The sequence below is a fragment of the Sinohyriopsis cumingii genome, chromosome 7 (genome assembly GCF_028554795.1).
Source record: "Sinohyriopsis cumingii isolate HCF-2022 chromosome 7, ASM2855479v2, whole genome shotgun sequence".
Classification (NCBI taxonomy): Eukaryota; Metazoa; Mollusca; class Bivalvia; order Unionida; family Unionidae; genus Sinohyriopsis; species Sinohyriopsis cumingii.
Window position 1 is genome coordinate 38,624,709 of NC_142967.1, and position 27,903 is coordinate 38,652,611.

At 35.2% G+C, this 27,903-nt stretch overlaps 1 protein-coding gene across 4 annotated transcripts in view; it reads right to left on the bottom strand.

The window, feature by feature from the left end:
- The window catches only part of LOC149795048 (nucleoplasmin-like protein ANO39), an 84,945-nt gene that overhangs the window by 5,468 nt on the left and 51,574 nt on the right, over window positions 1–27,903 (bottom strand). For 2 of the 4 annotated variants that reach the window (XM_089964730.1, XM_089964731.1), the window contains exons 9-10: window positions 16,124–16,171; window positions 7,356–7,430 (exon numbers count right to left, since the gene is read on the bottom strand). The exons of 1 other annotated variant lie outside the window; for it this stretch is intronic. In XM_089964730.1, the coding sequence (XP_089820856.1) occupies window positions 7,356–7,430; window positions 16,124–16,171 (123 nt within the window). The remainder of the gene's footprint in view (window positions 1–7,355; window positions 7,431–16,123; window positions 16,172–27,903) is intronic. One more of the 4 variants, XM_089964732.1, reaches the window with a different exon arrangement.

Here is a 27,903-nt window from a genome sequence, read left to right on the forward strand (position 1 = left end):
GAACAAATGATGTGCATGCTAAGCAGGTGGTCCATGTCCCATGCTACCTTTTTATGTCCACCAAAACCACCAACTCTATTGAAGGCTGAAATATAGGAAATAAAACAAAAATGTGGAACAGCAGATGGGATAGAAATTACCTACAGAGTTAGTATTAAGAGGAACAAAACACAAGAACCACCACTTTTCTAGTGATCTACTCAAGAACCTCAAAATTAAGTTATAAGGTATTAGACATAAACGGCATGGTCTGGGGAGAAAAAACAACAAATATTACAAGACAGACAGGATTGCACAAGAAAATTTATATGATGATGATACTCTGCTTGTTGGAAGCAGACCAAGGCATCAGTCTGGGACTGGGTTTTTTATTCAAGCCCTCCGATTTCCTTGGTCTGGAAGGGGTATGTGCCAAGAAAAGACATGGCAATGCAATATATTAGCAGATAATGTACGACTGTTATTGGTAAGTGCAGAGTGGATTTTGCTAATTTGTGTGTGTGATTTAGATTTTTAAGGTAGCTTTAACAAGGTTTCAGTCATATCGCTAAGATGTCTGCAGTGTGACAGTTTATCGTGATGTCTAGCACTGGGGCATCATGCCTCAGACATGTAGCATTATGTCCCACCCAGTCACATTATCCTGACACCAGGTCAACCAGTCCTAACACTAACCTCTTAATGCTGAGCACCAAGCAAGGCTTCTGTCAGTACCATTTTGTAAGTCTTTGGTATGACTTGGCTGGGGTTCAAACCTGCGACCTCCCACATCTGATGTGTACACTCTAACCACTAGGCCACCGGCACGGTTTTGTACATTTGTACTAATGAGCTTATTGTGATGGACTGATGCATTGCCAGGGCAAAATCATGATATCACACTGGCTGCAGTGTTGGGACAATAATCAGAGGCTTTTATACATATACCAGGAGGCTGTCTCCCACATTTTCTTAATCAAGACATAATTATTAAAATTTAAAACAAGTACAAGGCAAAAATGATTACATATTGTCATGTCCACAATGAAGTTTGAACCACTCAAATGCATTATCAAACATACACAAAGCAAACAATGATACCCACCAAGTGCACAACACAACTCAGTCTGTCTCTACATCTCCATCTCTCTATCACTATCTGTTTATCCATCAGTGTCTGCATCTACCTATATCAGTAGTTCCGAAATTTTGGGCCACTGCACCCTTGTTTATCATCAGCACCCCCTACCATATCACTTAAAAACCATTTTTCAGCAATAGCGCATCCCACCACCCCACAGTATGGGAACCACTGTCCTATATCTATATATTTTTCAATCTTTACCTCTATTTGCTGGTCACATCTACTAGATCGAAGATTTCTGACAATCCAGTAATTGACCAAATAAGAGTTCTCAAGAATCATTAGATCAACTTGTTTCTTTGTCAGACAATAAAGATGTCCATTGACTTGGCTTGTTTGATTATTAGGTCTTCCTGGTTATTTAAACCCTTACTGTACAAAATACAGAACAAAAAGGTGTGAAAGCTAATCACCTGGACTTGTCAAAAACCCAACATTTCAACAACTCCCACAAAGTCTGAACTACAGACATTACACAAGTCCTTTATGCCAGGTGGTTTGTGTTGCATTTTGTCAACATAAGATGTTTGAAATACACCTAGCCAAGGCTTGAATCGAAGACTTGTTTGGGGTGATTCAATAAAATACTTCATCAACTTGACCCAAAATTCCATGACTAAGTGTTACCAGTACATTTATGCCCAACTACTGGTACATATATCCAGTTACAGGTAGATATATGCAATGTAGCAAGTCAGCTTCTTGTCCACTGATAATTTTATAAAACAATAGTGAAATAAAACTGGGCAAAATTCTAATATGCAGTTCTCTGAAAGAGAAATATTTGTACAAGATGTTAGCTACAGGGGAATAATTTTGGAAGGATAATACCAATCTAAAGAAGCAGTAAATGCAAAATAAACTTGTTTCTGATACATGTAATTATGCACATTAATATTTTATTTTTGTCAGCTTGTTATATGTCTAATGCTTTTATATTAAATAACATAGGCCACCATGTTAATTTTTTGAAATGTGCTAGAAGAGACATCAGAATTTCAGGCTCATATATATGCAATAAAACTGGATCACTATTCTTTTTCAAAAGGGTTGTTACGAATATCTATAGCAATATTCCCTGTGTGACCGGCAATAAAACTGGATCACTATTCTTTTTCAAAAGGGTTGTTATGAATATCTATAGCAATATTCCCTGTGTGACCGGCAATAAAACTGGATCACTATTCTTTTTCAAAAGGGTTGTTATGAATATCTATAGCAATATTCCCTGTGTGACCGGCAATAAAACTGGATCACTATTCTTTTTCAAAAGGGTTGTTATGAATATCTATAGCAATATTCCCTGTGTGACCGGCAATAAAATTTGATCACTATTCTTTTTCAAAAGGGTTGTTACGAATATCTATAGCAATATTCCCTGTGTGACCGGCAATAAAATTTGATCACTATTCTTTTTTGAAAGGGTTGTTATGAAGATCTATAGCAATATTCCCTGTGTGACCGGCAATAAAATTTGATCACTATTCTTTTTTGAAAGGGTTGTTATGAAGATCTAAAGCAATATTCCCTGTGTGGCCGGTACGCACACATATGTTCATGGGTCAGTGGGGATGCAAATCCTACTCTGAATTCACACATTTCTTTACACAATTATGCTTACGAGTTGAGAAATGATACTTCATAAATAGATACACCTTTATTATGTTTAACTTGAATTAAATTAAAACAGGTGTTTGTTTTCTGCGATTCAATAACTTTTGCATTGCTTCCACTACAACAATCAAATACTGCTTTAATCTGATAGTTTGGACACTACACCTACATGTTATGAAAAATAGTTGCAAAGAGCAGATTTTTTAATCACATAATTTTCCATTTTTTAACATTTCTTTCAAGGTCATAAGAATTTGTTTGTATGAATAATATATTTTGCAATAAATATTGGGTTGTAAAAGTAATACTTCTAATGGTCACATTCCTAAAATTTGAACTTGCATGTTAAAACTGCTCCAGACAACTCGAAAATGTTCACTTCATTACATTCAAACAGATTAAAATTATCTAAGCTTGGCTATACTAGTTACACTCATTCTGTGTGTGTGATTTGGATGTTTTAACATAGCTTTAACAATTTTTCAGTCATATTGCAATGATGTATGCAGTGTGGCAGTTTGTAAGTGATGTCTAGCACTGGGACATTATGCCACAGACATGTAGCATGATGTCCCACCCAGTCACATTATCCTGACTCCAGGCCGACCAGTCCTAACACTATCCTCTTAATGCTGAGTGTAAAGCAAGGCATCTGTTAGTAGCATTTTTGTAACAAGTCTTTGGTACAACTCTGCCAGTGATCGAAACCAGGACCTTCCACATCCAAGGTGGATGCTCTACTATGCCATAGAGTGGTACACTCATTTTGAATGAATTGTATTTATTTCTTGTAACAAATTATAATTTACAGCACCCATTGCAGCATCCATTATATTCCTCTATAATAATAAAAAACTGCAGTCAAATGCATACATTTATGGATAAACAAGATTCATTTCAATTATGAAATATTACATTCCTAGATGTGCGCACGTGTGTGGGATTTTTCAGTCATATTGCTATGATGTCTGCAGTGCGAGTTTATAGTGATGTCTAGCACTGGGGCATTATGGCACAGACATGTAGCATGATGTCCCACCCAGTCACATTATCCTGACACCAGGCTGACCAGTCCTAACACTAACCTCTTAATGCTGAGCACCAAGCGATGCAGCTGCAAGTCATTCCTAGATGTAAAAATGCACAACATAATGTATATTAAACAAATTACTTGTTTGAAGTTATTGCAATTACAGAGATACAATAAAATCAACCAGTTGACCAGTCAAATGAGCAAATGGTTGGTAGGTAGTTTGGTTGGCTGGTTAGTTGGTTATTTAACAGCCCATTTAATTGTTGTTGTTGTTGTTGTTGTGGGGTTTAACGCCATTTTTCAGCACGATAGGCTATACATGGCGGCCAGTATTAATGGTGGAGGAAGAACCTGGAAAACCCCGGAAAGAACCACTGACCCACGAGAAGCTACTGGCAAGCTTTCTCACATGCCCACATTGGCTGAATCTTAGACTCGAACCGCCGCAGACAGAGGTGAGATGGCAGTGATCCGTAACGAAGAGCGCTTTAGACCACTCGGCCACTCGGGGCCCCGCCCATTTAATACCCAATTGGCTATATGAAGCCAGATTAGTGAGAGTCCAGTGACTTTCCTCAAGACAGAGACAACCAGCCTGGGTTGGCACTGAACCTGGAACTCTTGGTTTACAGGTTCAATGCTCTGAACTGAGTTACCATGGCTAATCAACTCAATGAACTAGAGAAAGTAAAAACTAGAATTGCATTTAGTCTGAACACTTAATTCTTGGACAAGGTTTCAAGTTAAAATCACCACAACCTGCTTTAAATGTCTGAAAAATCTTAAAAGGACATGTACATATGGTGAATATACCTGCATGGTTTCATCAATTTCTGTCAAGTCAAAGGACATGCACATATGGTGAATAGACCTGCATGGTTTCATCAATTTCTGTGAAGTCAAAGGACATGTACATATGGTGAATCGACCTGCATGGTTTCATCAATTTCTGTCAAGTCAAAGGACACGTACATATGGTGAATCGACCTGCATGGTTTCATCAATTTCTGTAAAGTCAGTGTATTCTGCCAAGTCCAGTGTAAATTTAAACGTGTACTTCAAGTCAAACTAGAGAATGGTGAGTGATTTACTTGCACAAAACTTATCCAGCCTCTCCTGAATCCGACCCCTACCCCCATGATAGAGATGGGGCCATTACCAAAACAAGGGTACAACTCCTGAAAATACCAGTACATGTACATGCAATATTTGGTCAATATGCACATCTTTCAATGAAGATCACAAGTTTCATTGCAAACTAATAAAACTGCAACTATTATCATTCACAAAAATTGGTTATAATTTACATTGCAGACAGCTGTTGGTCAAAAATAACATTTAAAGGAGTGCAAAGATTTGACAATATTTGCATCTTTAGATGATGACTATAAATATAAATATGTACCAATTTTCATAATTACTCATTTAAAAAAAATCTAGAAGACAAGTTGCAATCAATAGATTCAGCCATGCAATGCATATGGCTGCATCAGAAAAATGCAAAAACAAAACTGAAAGTGATTTTTTTTATCTTCATACTATGATCATGACCTTACCAAAGTTTCATGATCAGTCCCCGAAATCTCCAAGACTAGTTACAGGCACAAGTTTCATGATCAGTCCCTGAAATCTCCAAGACTAGTTACAGGCACAAGTTTCATGATCAGTCCCTGAAATCTCCAAGACTAGTTACAGGCACAAGTTTCATGATCAGTCCTGAAATCTCCAAGACTAGTTACAGGCACAAGCTTGAAATACACTACATCTGGTTGCAAGGCAAAGCAGAAGCAGTCTTGCAACAGTGTGGATGGAAACTGGTTTGTTGATATTCACATTTTTAGGCAATGACCCTAATTATTACCAAGTTTTATAAGAATTCATCAAAAATTGCAGTAGGCTACATGTTAGACTGTCATACACTACATTAAGCTATGAGTAAGACCATCGTAAACTGCATTAGGTTACATGTTAGACTGTCATACACTACATTAACCTACAAGTGAAATATATTAATAACTTACAAAAATTTGCTGAAGGATCAGCAACTCCCTGTGTAATATCTACTAGTCATGACATTATTTGTCAAGTTCAAAGCAATCCATCAAAAAGTGTAGGATTCAAGTTGTGCAAACAAGATCATGCCAGACAAAGAACAGACAGATGGATGTGAAGATTTACTACCAATCCCCATCAGGGATACAAGGGTTCAATCTGCTCTAAATCTGATGTCTGAAATCAATCTTTCTAAAGAGGATTCCTGGTTATTTTCAATTAAAAACATGCATGAAAAACTTTAGACTGATTACAAGTGTTGATGAACATGGACAGAAATTTGGGTCAATTTTGCAATGGAACATTTCTCAAATACTGTGAACAAGACTGAGAACAAAGTGAAAGGACTTGGTTACAGACAGATGGTAGCAAACAAGTCATTAATTCCTTTTCACTGAGCTACAGAAGACATTACAGTATAAAATACATGCAATTAAATTAGGTAATTATTACCAAATTTATTACAGGACATTGCAGAACAACATCTCTACTTGCCAACTTAGATGTGAAATGTTTCCTTGCCAACCATGATGCAAAATTTAGGCATTTGCTGCTTGTACAATCAACCATTCAAAGAAAGACTATCTACTTGATCTAACAAGAGCACATGCTACACACACAATTAGCCACTCAAGGAAAGATTATCCACTTGCCCTAACAACAGCATATGCCTACACACAATTAGCCATTCAAGCAAAGATTATCCACTTGCCCTAACAACAACACATGCTACACACAATTAGCCATGCAAGCAAAGATTATCCACTTGCCCTAACAGAACACTATACAACAGTCAGCCATTCAAGGAAAGATTATCCACTTGCCCCAACAACAGCAAATGCTACACATACAATTAGGCATTTATTGAGATTCTCCAATTGCCCTAAAACCACATGCTACACACACAATCAACCATTCAAAGATTATCCACTTACCCCAAAAAGCACTAAACTCCAAATGCTCAAAAAACACTCAAATTTGAATTGTGAAATATAGTTAATTTAAACCAGACACTCACCAAGGTTGGGTTACCACACATACAAGTTCAGTCCAACCACAAAGACATGGGTCTGATGTTGCACAATGCACTAGCAGATCCTGGTCTTTGCATTTTGTTTGGAATTATCATACAGTAGAACAAGGACCCCAATTTACTGGTGCACTATGTGATGGCAGATCAAGGTCTGTTAGCAGTTGGCTTGACTTGTAAGTTGGTACATATGGTATTAAGCAATCAAGACTGATAAATTACAAGAGCTTATTGACAATTTCAAATAATGTGTCACCAAGACACTATATTTTTCAATTGTAATAAAATCCCCCGTCTTGATTAGATGAACAAAATACTGGGAGTCCACATTTTAAATACATTTATTTGTCTGAACGTCATGAAGATTTGAATATTTCCACAGCATGTTGATATGCACTGCAGTTCATATTTCAAGCAATCAAATTTGCACAAAAACATCAAGCAATCAAATTTACCTAATATCAAAGTCAATCGTTTAGAAAGCAAAATCTTGGGAATGGTACCTTTCTAGAAATGTTCACACATCTTCTGGGTTCATTAGCTTTCAGCAAAATTTGAAGGCTTTCCAAGTTTACATCCTGAAAGTTAAGGATCTGTAATCAATTCTTTCAAAAATTATTATTCCTCTATTTTGAGAACTTTATAATGTATCAGTGTCCAAATATAACAAATTTCATGAAAACTACAAAAACTTGCAAATCAAAACCAATGACAGAATATTCACTAAACCTTGCATGAATTATGTGCACGTCAAACAACCAACTTTCTTCATTTTAACCTCAAGGAAAGCAAGAAAGTTCCCTCCACAATGCAAGTCACATGTTCTGAATGATCACCCAACCCCTACCCTCTAGCCCCACCCCTAGAGGCATGATCAAAATTCCTAGTGTTTGCACATCTGCCCCCAAATTACTATTGCCAACTAAAGTTTGGTGTGTCTAACTTTTGAGAATGAGGATGATTTCAAGGACATTGCATGTATATTTGTCTAGAATGCATTGCCAGATCCAAGTGCTGCTGTGAAATCCAATGGATAATATTAAAAACATTGTCCATTTAGACGATACAGTTGTACATCACAGCCTTGATATCCTTTATAACCAAAAGCAAATCAGTTACAAAACTTGCCTCTGGGAAGCGTTTGATGGTCTCCAGCAGGTAATACAGACATTAGCATGAAGAAAATACATTCCAGATAAGGTGACCTTGATCTTGGACATGTCAGCCTCTTTTATTAAAAAACATTCTGTTCAATACAAATCCAACGGAGGTCCTGTAAGGAGTCAACACAACCATAAAGTGTTTTAATCGTTTTTTATAACATTCAATTTAGAAGCTGCAACAGGCCCAACAGGAAAAGCATACCTGCTCATTCACATGTACAATGAACTGTAAACCTTTGAGATTAGCCACAATGTACACAGTATACCAGTAAACAACTAGTTCCTATAATTGTCTCCCAGCACCACACAATGATGATGTCACCAAAGAACACAATAATGAAATCTAAAATATTGGTGGCAACTGAATCGCTGAGCAGAAATGTAACTAAGCTGTCCTGCCATTTCAAAAAGCATAAAGTAAAAGTGCAGAAAAGTGGTTATAAAGGTGACACAGACTTGCCTGTATGCAACAAACATGATTCTATCAGAAGCACAAGTGTACAATGGTTCATTCCTATATCTCAAAAAGTTTTCATGACAAGCCAGAAACAAGAAACCTGAAAATATTGACCTATGACATTGATATTAAGAACAGGACCCAAGTGTGAAATATAACAAGTCTAGTGACTACATACAATTATATCAAATCATTGATTTATTTTTAAATGCCCCAACATTTTCTAGCAGATGAGAAATGCAGTTGAAACCATAAAGTATGTGTGACACCGTTCTTCAACATAGGGCCTTTAATTACAAGTGTAATAAAAATCCAGAAGCATTACCTCTGCAATTTTTAGAATTTAAATTTGGGCAATATTATTCTAATAAGCAAAAACCACATGTAGCCATGAATTGAACAAAAACTTTGACCAAATGAAAAAAGTACATATTTACAGTGATTTTCTGTTGCAAAGGTGCTTTGAAACATTAAGCATCCAATCATCAAGTTTGATATTACTCTAAATAAACAAAGCATCCAATCATCAAGTTTGATATTACTCTAAATAAACAAAGCCTAATAGCTAACTTAAAACAAAAGTTCAACAAAGTCACCAGAAACCTAGGCTGTGTATCCTGTCCGATGACCAAGTTACATGATTATAGATAGGTAGGACACTATGTACAGCATTCACTGACACCTTAACAGTTCTGGAAGTTAGGAAGCAACAAGAGTACCATTTACAAGCTATGGAGTAATTTTATTTTAGTTTGACCTTGACTTTTAAGTTGAAATATGCCTTTGTTATCTCAGACTTAAGCTATCTATTAAGACTGGTCATCATTTGTAGTTATTTTGTAAAAACTTTTCCTCTTTCTGGAGGCCCTCTGACCTTATAATCCCCTGAATCAATAGACATCTTCCTGGTATCAAATGCAAACCATCTACAGAATTTAGTCAGGGCGAGTGATAATGTGAGCTTTGTGGAAATATTTTCCTTTATTTCAGTTCCCATCATCCCAATTCCAAAATAAACAATCATCTTCCTGCATGGCATCCACAACATTTGGTCAAAGCTGGTGATAAAGAAATGAAGATATGCTGAAACCATTTTGCTTCAAATCATTGTGGCAAGGCCAATATCATTGATCTATTAACCCCCAAGTAAAAATAATGTCATCTCAAATGAAGCTATCAACATCCTTTGATCAAGTTGTTTAATATACAAATCTAGTTATTGCATAGTTTTCCTTATCTCCAACATTGTGACTTTGACCTTTGACCCCAAACTTAATGGGCTTCTTCCTTACTCAAATGCAAGCTAGTTACAATAGTTGGTAATGATAGAATGCAGAGAATTCAAGCTATTTTACAAAAAAACATGGATTAGATGGACATACCAACTATTAGATAACAAAATTATGGCAGATGTGCAAAATAATAAAGGCAACAACCATAAATAAATCCACACAAATACACACACACACACCAAAGTACATGTACTCTGAAACAAATGTATATGAAACAAAATTGTACCAAAAAAAGGTATATGAAAAAGTATATGGGTAGAGATGTTCCAAAAACTTGATCCAAATTAAGAGCACAAATGTAAAACAACAAAGCCCTTAAAAGACAAGGCCACAATTTTTCCATAAAATATACAGTCATTCCAATGAAAAAATGGGTTGCATCCATCAGTTGCCACATGGCATGTAGGAGGACACATTGGGCCTAATCTACACTAAGCATGCAGTAACCTATATAGGGCATAATCTACACTAAGCACAAACCTATATTGGGCCTAATCTACACTAAGCATGTAGTAACCTATATTGGGCACAATCTACACTAAGCATGTAGTACATAACCTATATTGGGCCTAATCTACACTAAGTACATAGTAACCTATATTGGGCCTAATCTACACTAAACACCTAGTAACCTTTATTAGGCCTAATCTACAGTAAACACATTAACCTATATTGGGCATAATCTACACTAAGCATTTAGCAAACCTATATTGAGCCTAATTTATACTAGCACACTGTCATTCATTTTGCACTTAATCTGGAAATAAGTGGCACGCTATGTAAAATAGGTTACCAACCACTGGTTTATGTAGTCACATAACTCTGAATCATCCAACCCACTGTAGCCTATCCAAACCCTTTCTGCCATTTAACAAGTGTTCATTTTACTTATTAACTCATGCCCCAATTATCCTACTTTGCTCATTAAATTAACCATCTTTAAAGGCTATGACAGTGACAGTCCATATTACATGTACAGTGGAACCCCGCTATAACGCGATGATCAGGGTCCATAAAATTGGATCGCGTTAAAAGCGGGGTCACGTTAATGCGGGGTTTTACAATATTTAACTTTTTTTCCGAGAACATATACGTGTATACATGTACAATGATCAAAAGTCTGCTTATCATCAGATGAATATTAACTGGAATGCATTAATTAAGATATATTCAAAATAATCGATGGCTAATATATTTATAGGTTATTACTGTTCATTAAAAACATTTACTAATTTTTATTTGTTTGAACGATAATACAGATTGACTGATAATACCGGACTATCGCTATATCATGAAAAGTGTATCAACACTGTATGCTACCGTGCCGTCGTGGCATGCAGTTCATCCATAATGGATGTAATTTCATTGAAAATCGTACAGATCTAAAATATTCAATAATTTTGTAATAGTCTGAATTCGTCGTGTAAAATATAGGATGAACAAAATATTGAAACCATTTACTTGCTGTCTGATATTGTACGGTCATTGCATGCAGCTATTCCCGGGTCTACATACGGTGTCTGTACAAATTTCATACCGCTAAAATTTTATCATATGCGACAACTGCAAGAATAATTAACAATCAACGCATGATTTCAGCGTACAAATAACTTTTATTTCAGATTTTGTGAACATCAAAAGAAACATGTGAAAACTGCTAAATTAATCGTAATAAGTAACACTTCCGATAATGTTTACTTCGGCTTAACAATTCAAAAACCTAATGAAACCAGTTTTCTCTTCTAGAGTAGAATACGGAGCTTCACCACAACCTGTTCAAATTGATAAATTTCAGAAGCCAAGCGTTGTACACACTATTTGTCGTACGTTATATATGTCATATTTTAGAATTCATACACGATCACTTCTCCAAAATCACTTAAAGAACCTGGATAAATTGTTAAGTTCCGATCGTTTATTATTAAAAGTCATATGCGAATTCTTCCACCAAATTATAATAAACGTTTTACACACTATTTCTTGTACGTTAAACAAATATTTTCACGGTCCGATAAAAATACACGTAAATGAATTTCAAATTTCAGGAACCATGCCACGATCATATTTTAAAAGTCACAACTAATCTCATGCTCAAAATGAAGTTAATTTCTTTTGTTTTTTTTCACTTTTCTCCAAATTTTTTTTCTCCATGTGTGAATGAATATACGAAATTTCGGGAGCCATGCTACGACCGCGTTATATCCGAATTCGCGTTATGGCGGGGCGCGTTATAGCGGGGTTCCACTGTATATCAAAACCACCCCTTCTGCCAACAAAAAGTGGACACAAGACAAATTGCCTCTTGTAATGGGTTTAAGAGGATCCTGCAAGATAACCAGTTTTCAAAATTAAAATTCAACACAGCTTATTCAGAATTAATATCCAGTTACTTGTACATGCATTTTATTCATTCTTCTTCAGTTGTTAAAATTGCATTCATTCAGAGACAAAGTCAAAGGCTTAATTCAACAATGACTGATTCATCTGGTACATGGTCCATACAGAATATGTCATGACCTGTAGATTTTAGAAAATTGGTAGCCTGACCTTTTCTGTTTAGCTGTGCATTTACAGGGTCCATATTGCTCAGTTTGTGTGATGCTGGTCATTCATTGCAGCATTGTTTCAAACAACCTGCACTTTGCCTGTGCATCCTCCTAAGTGGTCATGGTACAATATATTAAATAATTATGCATAGTGTTTATCCTGCTTTGAAACTGCTGATTTTCATAACTGTCAAAATTCGTTGTCAAAAAAGTGTGGTCACATATTGTACTTATGACTGCATTTACATAATAAAACTGATCCATGCATGATAATTGGGGTACGAGCTACCAAGCAAAAACATTAAGGGATTACTGTCATGTCTGTCATTGGAAATAACTGTCAGTAAAATGCTTTTAATGAAGTTGTTTACTTTTCTATATAAATTACCTTAATTTTCAAGATAAATAACCTTTGAAAGATCATTAGAAACATTCTAAAAGGTTCTCAGGCATATCACATGTATTACATAACTGGTTTTTGTATGTGAATGGATGTATTTTGAGTGTTATTGTTGATTCACAACAGATTTATCCATCTGAAAAAAAACTCTGGACAAATCAAAAAATAGTCTGCATCAAAGTTCAGTTTTTTTACAAATATTCTATTTATAAAATTTTAACACTTTCATTGCAAGTACATGTAATAGTGAAATTTCTGCTCATCCTTGAGCAAAGCTCCACGTGCCAATTCCAGCTTTCTTGCTATTGGTGATCACATTAATTAGTTGCATAAACCACTGATTAATGTTTATAGTTTTTATTAAGTTAACCACATGATATTTGTAACCGTCATCAACTGGTCAACTGAAATCAGCTGACCCCAACACTATCACAACTGCTAGTTCTATTGCTGTAGGTTAATTTTACTCTTATTTGATCTGATGCAAAATACGTGATTAATGTGACAATGCAAAAGCAGATCCAAGTAGCAATAACTGGAGGTCAGATTGGTACCATTTTAATTAACAACCAACTACTACTAAGATATGATTAGGGACCAGTGGTAGAAACTACAGGTCAATACGCCTTTTCAGTTCGGTAAAGTAGCAAGAAGAAGATTATAAACACGGCAGCCATTGTGGCTGTTTTGGATGTCAGATCAGCACCATTTTATTTAGGACCAACCAGACACCATTAGAAGTCTTTCAGTGAAAACCCTACATCAATATGACTTTGCATTATGGTGAAGTAGCAAAAACAAGATCTTCAAGATGGCTGTCTTAATTGCCATAGACATCCACTGGCACCATTAACATTCAGGACCACCTAGACATCATAGGATGTCATCTGGTGAAAACCCCATCTCCATACAACTTTCTAGAGAGGAAGAGTAGAGATAAGATTTTCAATGTGGCAACTGTGGCAGTCATATTGATGTCTAAGCAACACCATTTTAAATTAGGACAAGTATGGGATGAACTAATGTATCAGGTTTTATGGCAATTCTCCAAGTAGTTGAGGATGGACAGTGATAAACTTGCAACAGATGATGGATTACTGGCATATGACACTCCATCCAACAAGTTCTGGTCCAAGGCCATTCAAGCTAAACTTGGAGTCAGATGCATTTTAGAAAGGTCAACTGGGTTACAGGAAATGTTATTTTGACTTAGTTCCTTTAATGTAATAATAACATTTAAAGAAAGTAAACTTTCTTTTTACATGGCAATGCTAAGCAGTTCCATCAATTTCAACATTTCAAATGTAGAAAAATTACAAATTCCAAATTTATAAAAACATGTGCATATTTCACAAATGTATAGCCAAGTGCCACAGAAATAGAGTTCCTGGCAAAAACTTAATCCCTGGAACACACAAAGCCAGAGATATTTTTTCCCATGGAAGAAGTCCCTCTCGAGATGAATGCATGTGCAACACCAATATTGCCAGTGGAAGAAAAGCAATACCTATATCTTGCCTGCTATTGTTCCCATAAAGCCCAAAGCTAAATGTTGACATGTCAGCACCATCAGCAATGAATGCTCCATTGGAAAATAATACATCTAGTCAACTTGTGCTGCATGGATGGAACACAAAAAGATGTGCTCCATTTTATAACTTTCTGTAAACCAAATAATGGTTTCAGTCTGAATCAAAGTGACCTTCAACTGCTTGCAACCTCCTTTGATAAAATGATGAATGTTTTGAGAGTCTGTAGTTTAATTTAACAGGATTACAACCATTTGTTTTCTATTTGCTATCTGAGGAGTTTAAGTCCACACATTTGCTAATCTCTGCTTTGCTAAATTCAGGATGATGGTCCACAGAAAGTTTAGAAGAAACATTTAAAATCAGATGTTAAGCAAATTATATCTCTCCCTCAATAACTGGTATACAAACAGTGACTGCAGCATTAGGCTTAGGTACAAGATAGTGAAGGTCATTCAGATCTGTCAACATTCTGGGGAAGGGTACATTCATTGCCCCATGTAAACTAATATCTCCATGTCCTGCAAAAATGTCCATCACAGTGATTTTAATATTTATGGAAATGAGATCTGAAAAAGTCCATTCAAATAAAACAAAGTCCAAAGAGAACAGTATAAATCAAACTGACATTTAGCATGCATAATTTTGTGTACAAGTTTGAATTGCTTCCCCTTTAAGGTCATAGCAACCTTATTGCAAGTACCACTAGCACCATTTTCATTTAGGTATAACTAGGCAGCAAAACTATTAGTGAAAACCCAATGCCGTTATGACCCAAGAAGATTTTCTAGACTGGCACCATGCAGGACATTTTATGTCAGGTTGTCCATATAGGACAAAATAGATATTAAACAAGTCTTCTGACGAAAACAATTGTTCTTATGACCATTTATATAGTGACAAGATTTGGTAGCAATGCTGGAAGTCACATAAGCACCATCTTCCTTTTATATCATGTACATCACAAGTCTTTTACTGAAAACAGGACAGAGATACACATTCAAAAAGATGTTTTCAGGATGGCTGCCATAGTTGACATCAGACAAATGTCTAGAGTAAAAGCTCCATGTTGATAGGACTATGGATAGTGACAGCCATCATGTCAGCCATATTGGACGTCTGATTGGCATCAGTTTCACTGAAGTTCAAAAAAGTCTTCAACTGAGAAACCCCATTTCAAATCATTCATTCATTCTGGAGGATTTACACTAAAACTATTTTCAAGATGGCCACCATGGCAGCCATATTTATTTCAGTATCAAATAGTCATCATTTTCATACAGGGAAACCTAACAGCATGACTTCTTTCAGTGACAAGATTTTCAAGATTGGTGTTTTGATCATTTGGAAAAATCCAATATGGTCAATAATTGGGTTGTATCTTACATCAAACTATCAATAAAGTCTGGTAAATGCAGTAACAGATGAACACAAGGCAGGTATTTTAAAAAAATGGGCACTACAATTGCCTCTGGCACTGATGCTAAATCAAGGTAGTGATAAAAATAAAGGTTTTTATAAAGTATCAAAAAGATACAATTTTGAAATACTTTAGAATATGGACATTATGTGCCTATAATTATTTCCAATCAATATTTATCGACAGTGATACGTATTACAATCCAAGTAGTTGCAAATTTTCAACATTTTCTCTTATCAATCTGATTTACAGCATTTTACATGGGGATAATTTGTTAATATGGTCAACTGACAAACAGTAAATTGATAAATTATCAATAAATGAAGTACTTGTAGGTGAACATTACTTCTACTTGTATGTATGCAATTGGATTTGCTACCAAAATCCTACAAGACCCATTTTCATTTTAGCACCATTCCATAAAACAAAGATCCAATGAGTCAATCTAAATGAAGATCATTTACCTTAGCCGATTTCAGTTTCTTTCCAGCTTGGGATGCATCCCCTTCTCTCTATAATAAAAAAATTTTGCTTTGCAAAATAACATTCCATTTAATGTTGTAAAGCACAAATATGACATTTGTTGAAGAGAACACTCATTAGAACACATCTACAATTGAAGTCCAATTCTTGAGTAAAATGGGTCATTTATTTTTCCTTTACTTTCACTTTTGGAAGAAAATTTATTTCTCAAAACTGGTGGATACAATTTACTTGATATATGGTTTTAGGCATAATGACATTTGTTCCACATGTGATAGGCTATACATGGCCAATAGTGTGGTTGGTGGAGGAAGAACTTTAATAAGTTGGGAAGAACCATTGACCTGCTGGAAGCTAGTGGCAAGCTTTCTCCCATACATAAAGATGAGACTCAAACCTGCACTAATAGAGGTCAGATGCAAGTGGTCTGTTGAAATGAGCAATGTTGGCCACTCAACCATGAGTCTAAAATATTCTAACAGTGATACCTGTAAGGAAAACGATGTGTTACACTGACATTACTCTATTAAAACAAATTATTGATGTTGAAAAAGTATGTATTATTTATCAAAAGTGGAAAGAAAGATCATGCTTAATTTTAGAAAGATTGTGAAATCTGTACAGATTAAGCTTCCACTGCATGCAAAATAAGCAAAAAATATTGCAGTATTTTTGAAGCAATAATGTGAGCATGTATAAATTACCACATATTGAGACCAACAGCACAGCCTTTCCCAACACTGCATAATCATAGATGCCATCCCCACAAGATGTACAAATGTAATTATTGCTAATGCAAAGAGTCATAATCTGAACAATAAAAACTACAATTAATCTACACATTACATGCTATAATTACAGGACAACTATGAACAACTGACATTGTTTCACTATTAACCTGGCTCTCCAGCTGTTAAAATTCAGAAATGGGCTAAATCCATGTGGATTATAGTACTAGAATATAAACATATTGGCAAATTATTTATATACAAGACTTACTTTAAGTAGTCTAAATATCTATGACAATCAACTCAATCTGAATACTGTAACAAAACAATTGTATTCTTTTAAATTTGTAGTTTTTTGATCTGACATATTTTGAAGTTAAAAAGATACCTGAAACATTTTTAAGTTATATCATCACATCGATGAATGCCATTTTGCTTAGCATCCAGCATACTTTAAAAAAAATATATAGACTGGTCTACTATACAGATACATTTAACGAAATGCATCTATGAGAGCTTCAAATTTATGAAACTTGGCGGTTTTCATGGAAATGTGTCTTATACAGCTGCTAGAAATAGAAAATAAGGAAAGTAGATGTAGGTCTATGATTGACCAATACTTTTCTACTATTCCTATTCTTCTATTAAAATATTCTCAAATATATATCATGTATGGAATTAAAGAGTTCATAAAAATGACAAATGACTTTTTTTCAAGTTTCTAATGTACCAGAATGCGTAATCCATACAGAGGTGATGCAAGGTACAGTCACAATTCTGTCACAGCCAATTCATGCTTACAGTTTATTTATCTAGTGTGCTGCAATTATCCCAATCTGAAAATATCAAGGACTTAGTTTGGTGGTTTGGTTTAGTGTTCTATGATGCAAAATGACAAGGTTTTTGTGTGCTAAGGCAGACATAGTAAAGTTCAATGCCCACCAACACCTTGGTAGCAGACCTGGACTTGTCCAGTGATAAGATTCAATCCTGCACCTTTTTGGTCAAGAGTCTAGCCTGCTGACCAACCACTTTAACAATCACCGGTATTTTCTGGATGACCTGCATTACAGTTGATGCATCTTCTGCAGCAGGCCACAGAATTAGACATTGATACAGGAGAGAAATGATCATTTATTCCTGAACTAAGTCTATTGCATGCTAATTCACCATTAAAAACAAATACAGATGGGGACTAACTGGATACTAAACTGGAGAATTCACTTATAATAGTCATCACTGGTTTACAACTAATGAAAATATCTGCATTTCCATGTCTGTTTTGAACAGTTTGTAAGGTGATGAAACAATATCCTTCAGTTGAAATGACAGGTAGTCTTCACTGTAGATAACCTTTGTACTAGACTATACAATAATTTTAAATACTGGTACCACTGTAATACTAATTAAATCTTTGTAGCTTTGTGAATAAATGTATCAATGAGTAATAGGAAATAAATAATTTGCCCTAATTAAAAAGCTTTCACCCACAAGATTTAATATTTTATTAGAAAGATCCTACTGTAATTGAAAGCCATTTATACAGGCACCTTTGTAATGGCAAACAGTTGTACCAACATTATAAAGATTGATTCCATTACCTTCTAGCAATTCTGCATCTCATTTATTAACTGAAATCTGGTTGCTAATAAACAATGCTCAAACCCTGAAGCTTTAGATGAAGTTTTAAGTAATGATATTGACTAGGCCAATGTATAGACTGAGTGGACATGGTTTCTTGGAAATCTTATGTACGAAATGACAGGTTGTACATTTTGATGTCTCCTTCTGACTGCCCAAACAACTTAAATATCAAGGTTTTTGGAGTTGTCTCAAAATACAAGTGGCTAACGAGCTACAATGACCTATTATCTGCCAGAGAGCAGGTCTGGATTTGTTTGCAGTTTGATCCGACTTGTATGTTAACCTACAAGGAAATTAAAAAATTCCTTGTTATAGACAAATTATAAATTCAAACAAATTATTATAAGTTTAGGACCTACCACAGATATGGCATGAAGAAATGAATCCAGGTATTGCAGCATTTCAAACCAAAAGGTTTCCACATTTTAAGCAAATGGCAGCATTTTCATGTTATACTAATACTAGCATAACTGGGTAAATGTCAAATTCCCCCTTCCCCACAACAACATGCATGTTAGTGGAAACAAATAATTACAAGTTGTTTTTTTTAATTCTAAAATTGAAACAAAATGTTGCCATCTCAGATAGCATAAAATATAACATTCCTGTATGAAAGCATGGATTTATTTTATGTGACTTGAATGGTGAAGACAATCTGTAAAATTGAGTGACAGACTTGAAGCATTGTTCTAAATGATCCAACACGACCTTTGCTGTACATGACAAATTGTTGGCCAATTCATTTACTCACTCCCCAGTGTCATAAACAAATGGCAATTAGTCACAGAACAAATGACCACTGGACAGTGTATAATGGCTGGTGCCAGGATTACACTTTCTAACCACAACTAATGTGATGGGACATAAAAACTGACCAACTCTGGACAAGGGTATCATCATCATCACAGTGAATAATGACCAGTCTGAACAGGCAACTAGAACTATCCATCATTCTCCACAGTTTTGAGCAGAAATGTTATGTCCAGACCCTGTTTTCATAAGACATCTGAAATGTTAGCCAACACATCTGAAATTTTTAACGTGAATTATTTGTGACTACAACAGAACCTTTTGAATCGGAACCAAGTACAGGACGGTCATTTCTAAAGAACTGTTTTGCTTTTGAATTGACTAAACATCTATAATGTGATAGTGATCTGAACGTACAGAAAAAGTGCCCTGATGTTACCAAGCAGCAGAGAAATTTCAGTAAACAAACTAAATAGATACAGGAAACAGTATATATTAAATGCAGACAGACAGTTGATGTTAAATGCAGAATATGGCATGATAACTACTATAGCACAATGTCAATGGCTTCAAAAATAAAGAAATAGTAAGAATTTCCTGTGGCAAAATAAAACACATACCAGTTTTATAAACCCAACCCCATTTCAAAAGAATAAAGAAAAAAGGTGTATTTATAAATAAATGTTGCCAATGAAAAAGTTCATATCCCCAAAACATCAGAACTTTAGAAAGTCTAAAATTCACTGTAATGACATGAAAATCCAATGTAAATGTGAATACAACTAGGGATGCCATATTTATAATCTATCAAGTGGTTCAGCTTCATTGTGCTAACAAGGTTTATACCCCAAACATCAAGTCCACAAATTGTAAACTTTAGAAACAAAGCAAAAACTGGTGAAAACTCTGAAAATCAGGTCATTTACTCAAGACCACGATAAAGTGCAAAACTTCATGGCTCCAAGTGAAATGTTTGTTTGCTGTTGCACTAAAGGATGTACTGCAGCAAACCAATATGACGCAACAGGTTATTTCTATACGCTATATAAAATGAGGTACTTAAAGCCAATATGCAGCATAGCATGTTAACAAATCTGTTCCAAAATGTCAAAAATTACTGATGCAATTCCTGTGTCTAAATTGACTGATTAATTCTTTTGTGTAAAATGACTGATGCAATTCCTTTGTCTAAAATGACTGATTTTTGTTGTTGTTTAGGGTTTAACGCCCTTTTTCAGCACATGAAAGGCTATACATGGTGGCAAGTATTAATGGTAGAGGAAGAACCCAGGAAAACCTACGGAAAGAACCACCGACCCATGAAAAACTACTGGCAGGCTTTCTCACATACCCACATTGGCTGAATCTGAGACTCGAACCCACGCAGACAGGTGAGATGACAGTGATCCGTAATGGTATGTGCTTTAGACCACTCGGCCACTCTGGGCCCCAAAATGACTGATGTAATTCCTTTGTGTAATTACTGATGTAATTCCTTTGTCTAAATTCACTGATGTAATTCCTATATAATTACTGATGTAATTCCTGTGTCTAAAATGATCAACAGATTAATATTCTGCTAGATTAATAATACTAAATCTACAGTTTAGCCTCAATGCCAAAATTTAGATTTTTACCAAGCTAGTTTATACCCAAAACTTTATTTCAAGCTTTGAATTCACATTAATTTAAATTGGCCAAAGTATATACCTCTGTATTAATCACTAGTATTGATGACAGGATTTTAAAACTTGGGTTGAACTGCTTTCTGAAAGATTGAATGGAATGGCATACTTAAAGTGTGTTGGTTTAAGTAGCAAATTTATTTTGTACAGTTTTTATGCATAAACAATATTTAAAGGAGGATTTTGAAGATTATTCAATAAATTAAGTTTGTTTTCTATGCATCTAAACTTCAGGCATTAATCCTAAATCGTGCTTGCTTTCATCATGCAAAACAATAAATCCCCCTTATCTAAAGTTAGCATAAACAGGAAAATCTTTTTAACACATTTGAAAACTGTCGTCAACTTTTCTTGATAGAATTCTATTTAAGGATATAAAAGCCTGGGTTATCATCAGTTATTAGCCTAGACTACATGATCAAAAGATGCATAAATAAGGTAAACTACTTTTATCCTCATACTTAGTTTGAGGTGCTTGTTATTCTTCAGTTTTCTTTGAAATGTTTGGAGCTAGAAGAGACATTGATATTTGGGAGATGTGGTATAAAATCATCTGTAATACTGTATTTAAATATTGCTGCATTTTTTTTATTGTTAACATAGTAACCAAGATATTTCGTATAAATTCAACAAATTAAATCTTGGACAAAATTACATTTTTACACTTTCAAATTTTTAAGAAGATGTGAGTACATTCTAGAAAAATATAACTACAGAATATACAGCCAAAACATTATTGATTTTAAGTGTTCTGTCTTAACTTTTCACTGAAAACAAAAAACCTGTAGTGTCTATATTTGGTGAACTTGGAAATCAAACTCAATAACTAGAAAATTTCATGCTTTTCAGTCATAAATTGAAAAAATTCAAACAGATTGATTCAGCAAGAAAGTAGTTAGCCTAATATAAATGAATACTAACAATTCTGTCATGATTTTACACATTCTGGATTGGATTTGATTGCCATGGCAACCAACCTTTTCATTTTCAGCATGCTGCCAAATTATTGAATTAATAAATCCTGTGCAAATAGGTAATTCATGCTTCCAGACTAATGTGCAGGAAAGGGTTATTTTAATTAGAAATGCCCAAATTTGACCCAGTGAGCATCAATCTTGAGAAGCTGTAGCAGGTAGTCATCAGCAGTCTAAATCAACCCACCAGCTGGAAACAAACATCTTTTTAGACTTGGCAGAGTTGTATAAACACAGATTCCAACTTGGACACAAAGGACAATTTCCATCATGAGAAAAATTCAGGCAAACTCCTGAGAAACCTATATCCAGTAACAATACATCTCCCAAGTGTTATGATCAACAATGATGAGGATAATCCAGACAATGGTTACCTAAGAGATGCTGAAATGATTGTTACACTCAAGAAGATAATGAATGGCAACAAGTTACTGTGAAAGGACTCATGTGATAAGATAATGGGCATATTTTAAAATTTTAAAACAAAATTTGTTCAATAGATGCAACTTTTGTCCATTAGAGTGCTTAAAATCAGGTCAATGAAACATTTTCTGATCTGTCCTAATCTGATCTTTCTGTTTCCATATGATCTGCACCCTTTTCTATTCAGAACCATTGAGTGCCATTGTGTTATTTAATGAATCATGAAACAAGTTAAGAAAATGTTGCATGCATATCATCTAGCTTTTACAAGATGAGGAAGGAGGGGGTGCAATACATTGGGTTTCAGTGATGCAGTTACCAGCTTAAACTGATGAATATTATATATGAACACTTTGAAAAAAATACTTGCTTAATTTTTTTTGTAGAGACTTATGGTGCAATGTCAACTGAACACCATTATCAACAGCTAAATCTTGATGTAAAAGTATTCTATGAAAACCATGTCATTTCAGCAGAAGCATTGCATCTGAATAACATTAGTAAACTACATATTCAGTCTTAGTGCATTTTAATAGTGAATCCATAGTGATTCCCTCAACAAAGTAGAATTTTGCATCTTTCAACCACAGATAATGATGTGTCTGAATTAGTGTGTATTTGGATCTCTACCCTGTGCTCAATCATGATCCCTGCTCAGGGTGTCCTGATCTTGTCCAGTACAATCAACCTGAAGGGTGGAATGCTTAAGTGGACAATTGATCCCAGTTAAAGCTGAAGGTGTTCATTGCCCACACTGCTTGGTCTGGGACTGGGTAGACATAAAATGGGAGCTTGTAGAGTTGTTTTGCAAACAAGTCCACAAGAGATGTCTCCCATACCATGAACAGACACTGCAACTGCTGCAGAAACACTTTTGTTAGGTCTACCTTGCCTGTTTTGGACAGACTTGCTGGCAAAACCCTTTTTGTCCTGTAATATGAGGACTTCTACTCAGTGTAGAGGGTCCCAGACTAACACACAGGTGAACCATCAACTACCTCTTTGTCATCTGATGTATGAAACCAATGAGGTGTTGTCTGAATAGACCACGATGCATGCCCAGGTGCTGTCTGAGAAGACCACGATGCAATGCCCTTCTATACAAGGTTATAGGGTGAAAAACCTAGCCTTTATTTCTAAACTGTTGATGTGGAAAGTCTGTCTCTTCCCATGACCAATGGCCATGGAGAAGTACTCTTTCTGGTTCTATATATCTGCTCACTCAACTTGAATCTGACATGTCAGTGGACAGATAGGACTGGGGTTATGTGGCATGCAGAGGAACTCCACTCAGAAACTTGTACCACTGCATGAGGTGGGATTCAAAGGTTGATTGAGAAATTTTATCCGACTATCCTTGCATTATTTCCAGACCACTAACAGGAATTTAAGAAATCTTATCTGTAATATCCTTAAAAGTTCCATGATTTTATGCCTCTTTTCTGGGGATACACTCTTGATCCTGAACGGAAAGAAAATTCCTTCCTATAGACACGAAACCTTAAGAAAAGATTGATTTCTCTAGATTCAGAATCTGTCCCATCCAAGTCACTACAGACTAACAGTATATATTATGCAATTTAAATTGGACTTTGTTCTGTAGAACCAGTCATCAAATACTTCATTAGAAGGAATCCTCACATGCACAGCTATTACTACTATGACTGGTGAAGACTGGGTACTGAGACTAGACTGAATGGCATTAAAATGCTTCATGTCCAACAGAAAACCAGAAATATTTTTTATGCTAAGAAAAAATCAGGATGTGGAAGTAAACATCCTGAAGATTGATGAAATGTGCACAGCAGGCCATGACCAATGTGAATTCTGGAAGCAAGTTAAACAAAATACTACAACAACTTTTAATAAACTACCAATTTGCATTAATGGGAATCATGGTCAGAATAATATATGCAACATGTGGAAAAATCATTTTGAAGACTTGCTCAATAGTGTTAAAAATGAATCGAATAAGAAGCATGTGCTCTCAGCATTGAATACCCCTTCTGCTTGTATTGAGGTAATCACATTATCTGAGATCCAAAGTGCATAACAAGACAAAAAGGTGGTAAATGTCCAGGATCAGATTTTTTTGTGTGGAACATTTGAAATTTTCAGATACCAGACTTCATGTGCTATTGATGATTTTACACAAGTTACAATTATAATGCTACTAAAAAGCAAAACTGGTAACCTGGCGGACAAAAATAACTACAGAACTTTAGCTCTTACGACTTATTTCAAACTGTTTGAATGCATCATACTGCAAAGATGTGAAGTCACAATCTCTGATAATCAGTCTGGTTTTAAAAAGCAGCATTCAACAGATTTATGCATATATGCCTTTAAGGAAACTCAGCTATTATGTAAAATATGTCAGCCCAGTGTTTGCATGTTTCTTAGATGCTAAGTAAGGCATTTGATAGGGTCAATCATTGGACACTTTAAAAAGTTGATTGATATTAAAATACTTGTCTACATAGTTCATATTTTAGTTAACTGGTATGGCAAACAGTTGTATTGTATGTGACTGGAAAGTAATATCCAAATCTTATTGCTGCACTATGTATTTTGCTCCTCTGTGGACAAACTTTAATGAATGTATGAAAAGAAAACTAGTTATTGGTTATAATAGTCTTCATTTTCTAAAAGGTCTTCCTAGATGGAACAGTGCCTCCAACATGTTTGTAGATTATAATGTATTCAGTTTTGATGAAGTAACGAGAAAGTATGTATTCTCAATGTGACAAGAATATCAAATAGTAAGAACTGTATATTGAAATCTCTTAGGAACTATGACATTCATTTAAATTCTCTTTAGTAGATGGAACAAATTACTCTTTAAATGTGCCACTTAATTTCATTCTTAACAATGCAGGGTGCAGTTAATCATGTAGATGTATACGTGTATGTATGTTATCTATGTTCTTTTATGTTTACAATGTTTTTACTTTATATCTATTTTAATTTAGGTGTATGGATTATGTAGTCTGAAATAAATTCTTGAATTCTTATCTTATCTTAATGGCATTCTGAAATGCAGTGCAGTTTCCATTTTGATTGTTTATTGGGGGAAAGATCTATAATAAGCTTCAGTTTCCTGCCTGATGTTCTGAACCTTCTATACTGCATCCTTCCTTTTATATATTTGACTGATGGAAAAAGATTGGTGTCCTCAAGAGAGGATGGAATTCTGGGAAGTATAGACAAATCTCTCTTCACTAAGGATAGGACTCACTCATCTTCCACAATGAAAAGAGGGCCTATCTTCGCTAGCCAAGGTTCCGCTATGTTAACCCTATCTACAGCTTGGCAGATCAGCTATTTCAGTGCTTTGTCCCTGTGGCATTATTGGATCTCACTGACATGCCTTCCTTAGTATGTAATGCCAGCTTACTAGCAGCGTGTAACAGCAGTGCATAGTCTGAAAATGGTGGAGGCAGCTGACTTCAAAAGGATACTTTGTAAGTTTAACATTGAAAGTATGACTACATACCAGTGAGAAGCCATTACTTGATTAGAGTGAAAGGTATTTGTACAAACACAGAATGGCAGTGGAAAATTGCTTATTTTTGAGTCCATTCAGTTGTGTGCTCCCTTTTTTCAATCATGTAGGAACAATGTTCAAATCTGAACAACTTAATTTTAACTGGATGTGATGTCTTGTATACAATTGTCGGGTTAGTGTAATATTGTTATCCCCTATGTTAGGTGGACAAGCATATGTTGACATTTTACCAATTTTGCACATTTGTGCCCTAGTTCACTTTGTTTTGTTGTGGCTTCCAAAAGTCAGTCTAATGTAAGTGCAAGTCAGTTAACATGTCTTTTCATAAAATAAGTGTCTCAACTCATCTGAGTCAGCACTTCCATTGTCAAAATCAGTTTCATAGGCGATTAGCTCTTGAATGCAGTGTGCAATGCCATGTGCCTAAATGGTTTTGAAAACCCCTGAGAACTTTTAAAGTTTGACAAGTACAGATATGTGGAATATAAATGTACATGATAGTAGAACCATACTGGTAATAGAAACTGAATTGTGAAATGAAGATTTTTCAGTTAACTTTCATTAAAAAAAACTAAATTTACCAATTTGATTAAATTTCATAATGTGATTAAGTTGGATTAATGCAGTATAAACAGTGAATTCAAATGCTACTTTAATACAAATATCTGGTCCACATTTTTTTCCATAAAGTTCGCCATTATTTTTTGTATTGCATGCTATTCTTTATTGGCATGGGAATTGCTAATCCTTTCACTGTGGCACTATTAGGAAGGGAATTGCTAATCCTTTCACTGTGGCACTATTAGGAAGGGAATTGCTAATCCTTTCACTGTGGCACTATTAGGAAGGGAATTGCTAATCCTTTCACTGTGGCACTATTAGGAAGGGAATTGCTAATCCTTTCACTGTGGCATTATTAGGAAGGGAATTGCTAATCCTTTCAATGTGGCATTATTAGGAAGGGAATTGCTAATCCTTTCAATGTGGCATTATTAGGAAGGGAATTGCTAATCCTTTCAATGTGGCATTATTAGGAAGGGAATTGCTAATCCTTTCAATGTGGCATTATTAGGAAGGGAATTGCTAATCCTTTCAATGTGGCATTATTAGGAAAGGAATTGCTAATCCTTTCAATGTGGTATTATTAGCAAGGGAATTGCTAATCCTTTCACTGTGGCATTATTAGGAAGGGAATTGATAATCCTTTCAATGTGGCATTATTAGGAAGGGAATTGCTAATCCTTTCAATGTGGTATTATTAGGAAGGGAATTGCTAATCCTTTCACTGTGGCATTATTAGGAAGGGAATTGTTAATCCTTTCAATGTGGTATTATTAACAAAGGAATTGCTAATACTTTAAATTCACCAGGCATAACAGTTTATGAATAGTAGATTATCAACATCCCAACATAGATGTCCTAGGACTATGTTATGAACAACTACTAAAGCTCAGAATTTAAAAAAAGAAATTAAAATGATCTTTGTTCTTTATTAATAATTAAAACAAAAAAAAAATACCACAAAAAAAAAAAAAACAAGAGATGGCCAGGACCAAACATGAAAGCATTCAGTTAAGAGGTCCATATTAAATTAATTTCCTGAAAATCTTGACAAAAAAATGCATTAAGGTACAGTATCAGTAGCTATTTTGTGACCCTGTTCAATCTTTCAAGTCAACACTAACAGGTTTCCTTTATACATATAATCTTCAATTCCTTACAAACGCATAGAGTGACTGTACCAATAAAAGTTCAATAAAAAGAGACACACTTAACCTTCATTAATGGTAGGTTAAACATCAGTGTTTATGTCCATTTGGAGTGAACTTCAGAGGTCTCAAGTGCAGACCTTTGAAGATGACCCCCCACCTTATACACTCGCATCGTAGATCAAATGGACAACACAAGTACAAGACATAATCAAACACTAGCGCATGACTCAGAAGCTTCAGAATATCCCAATGTGCTCTTGGGGAGGGTAGTTAAACATGACCCATTCAATGTTGAGCCCTTTCACGCCTCTTATAGCAGGATCTAAGCTACAAAAAC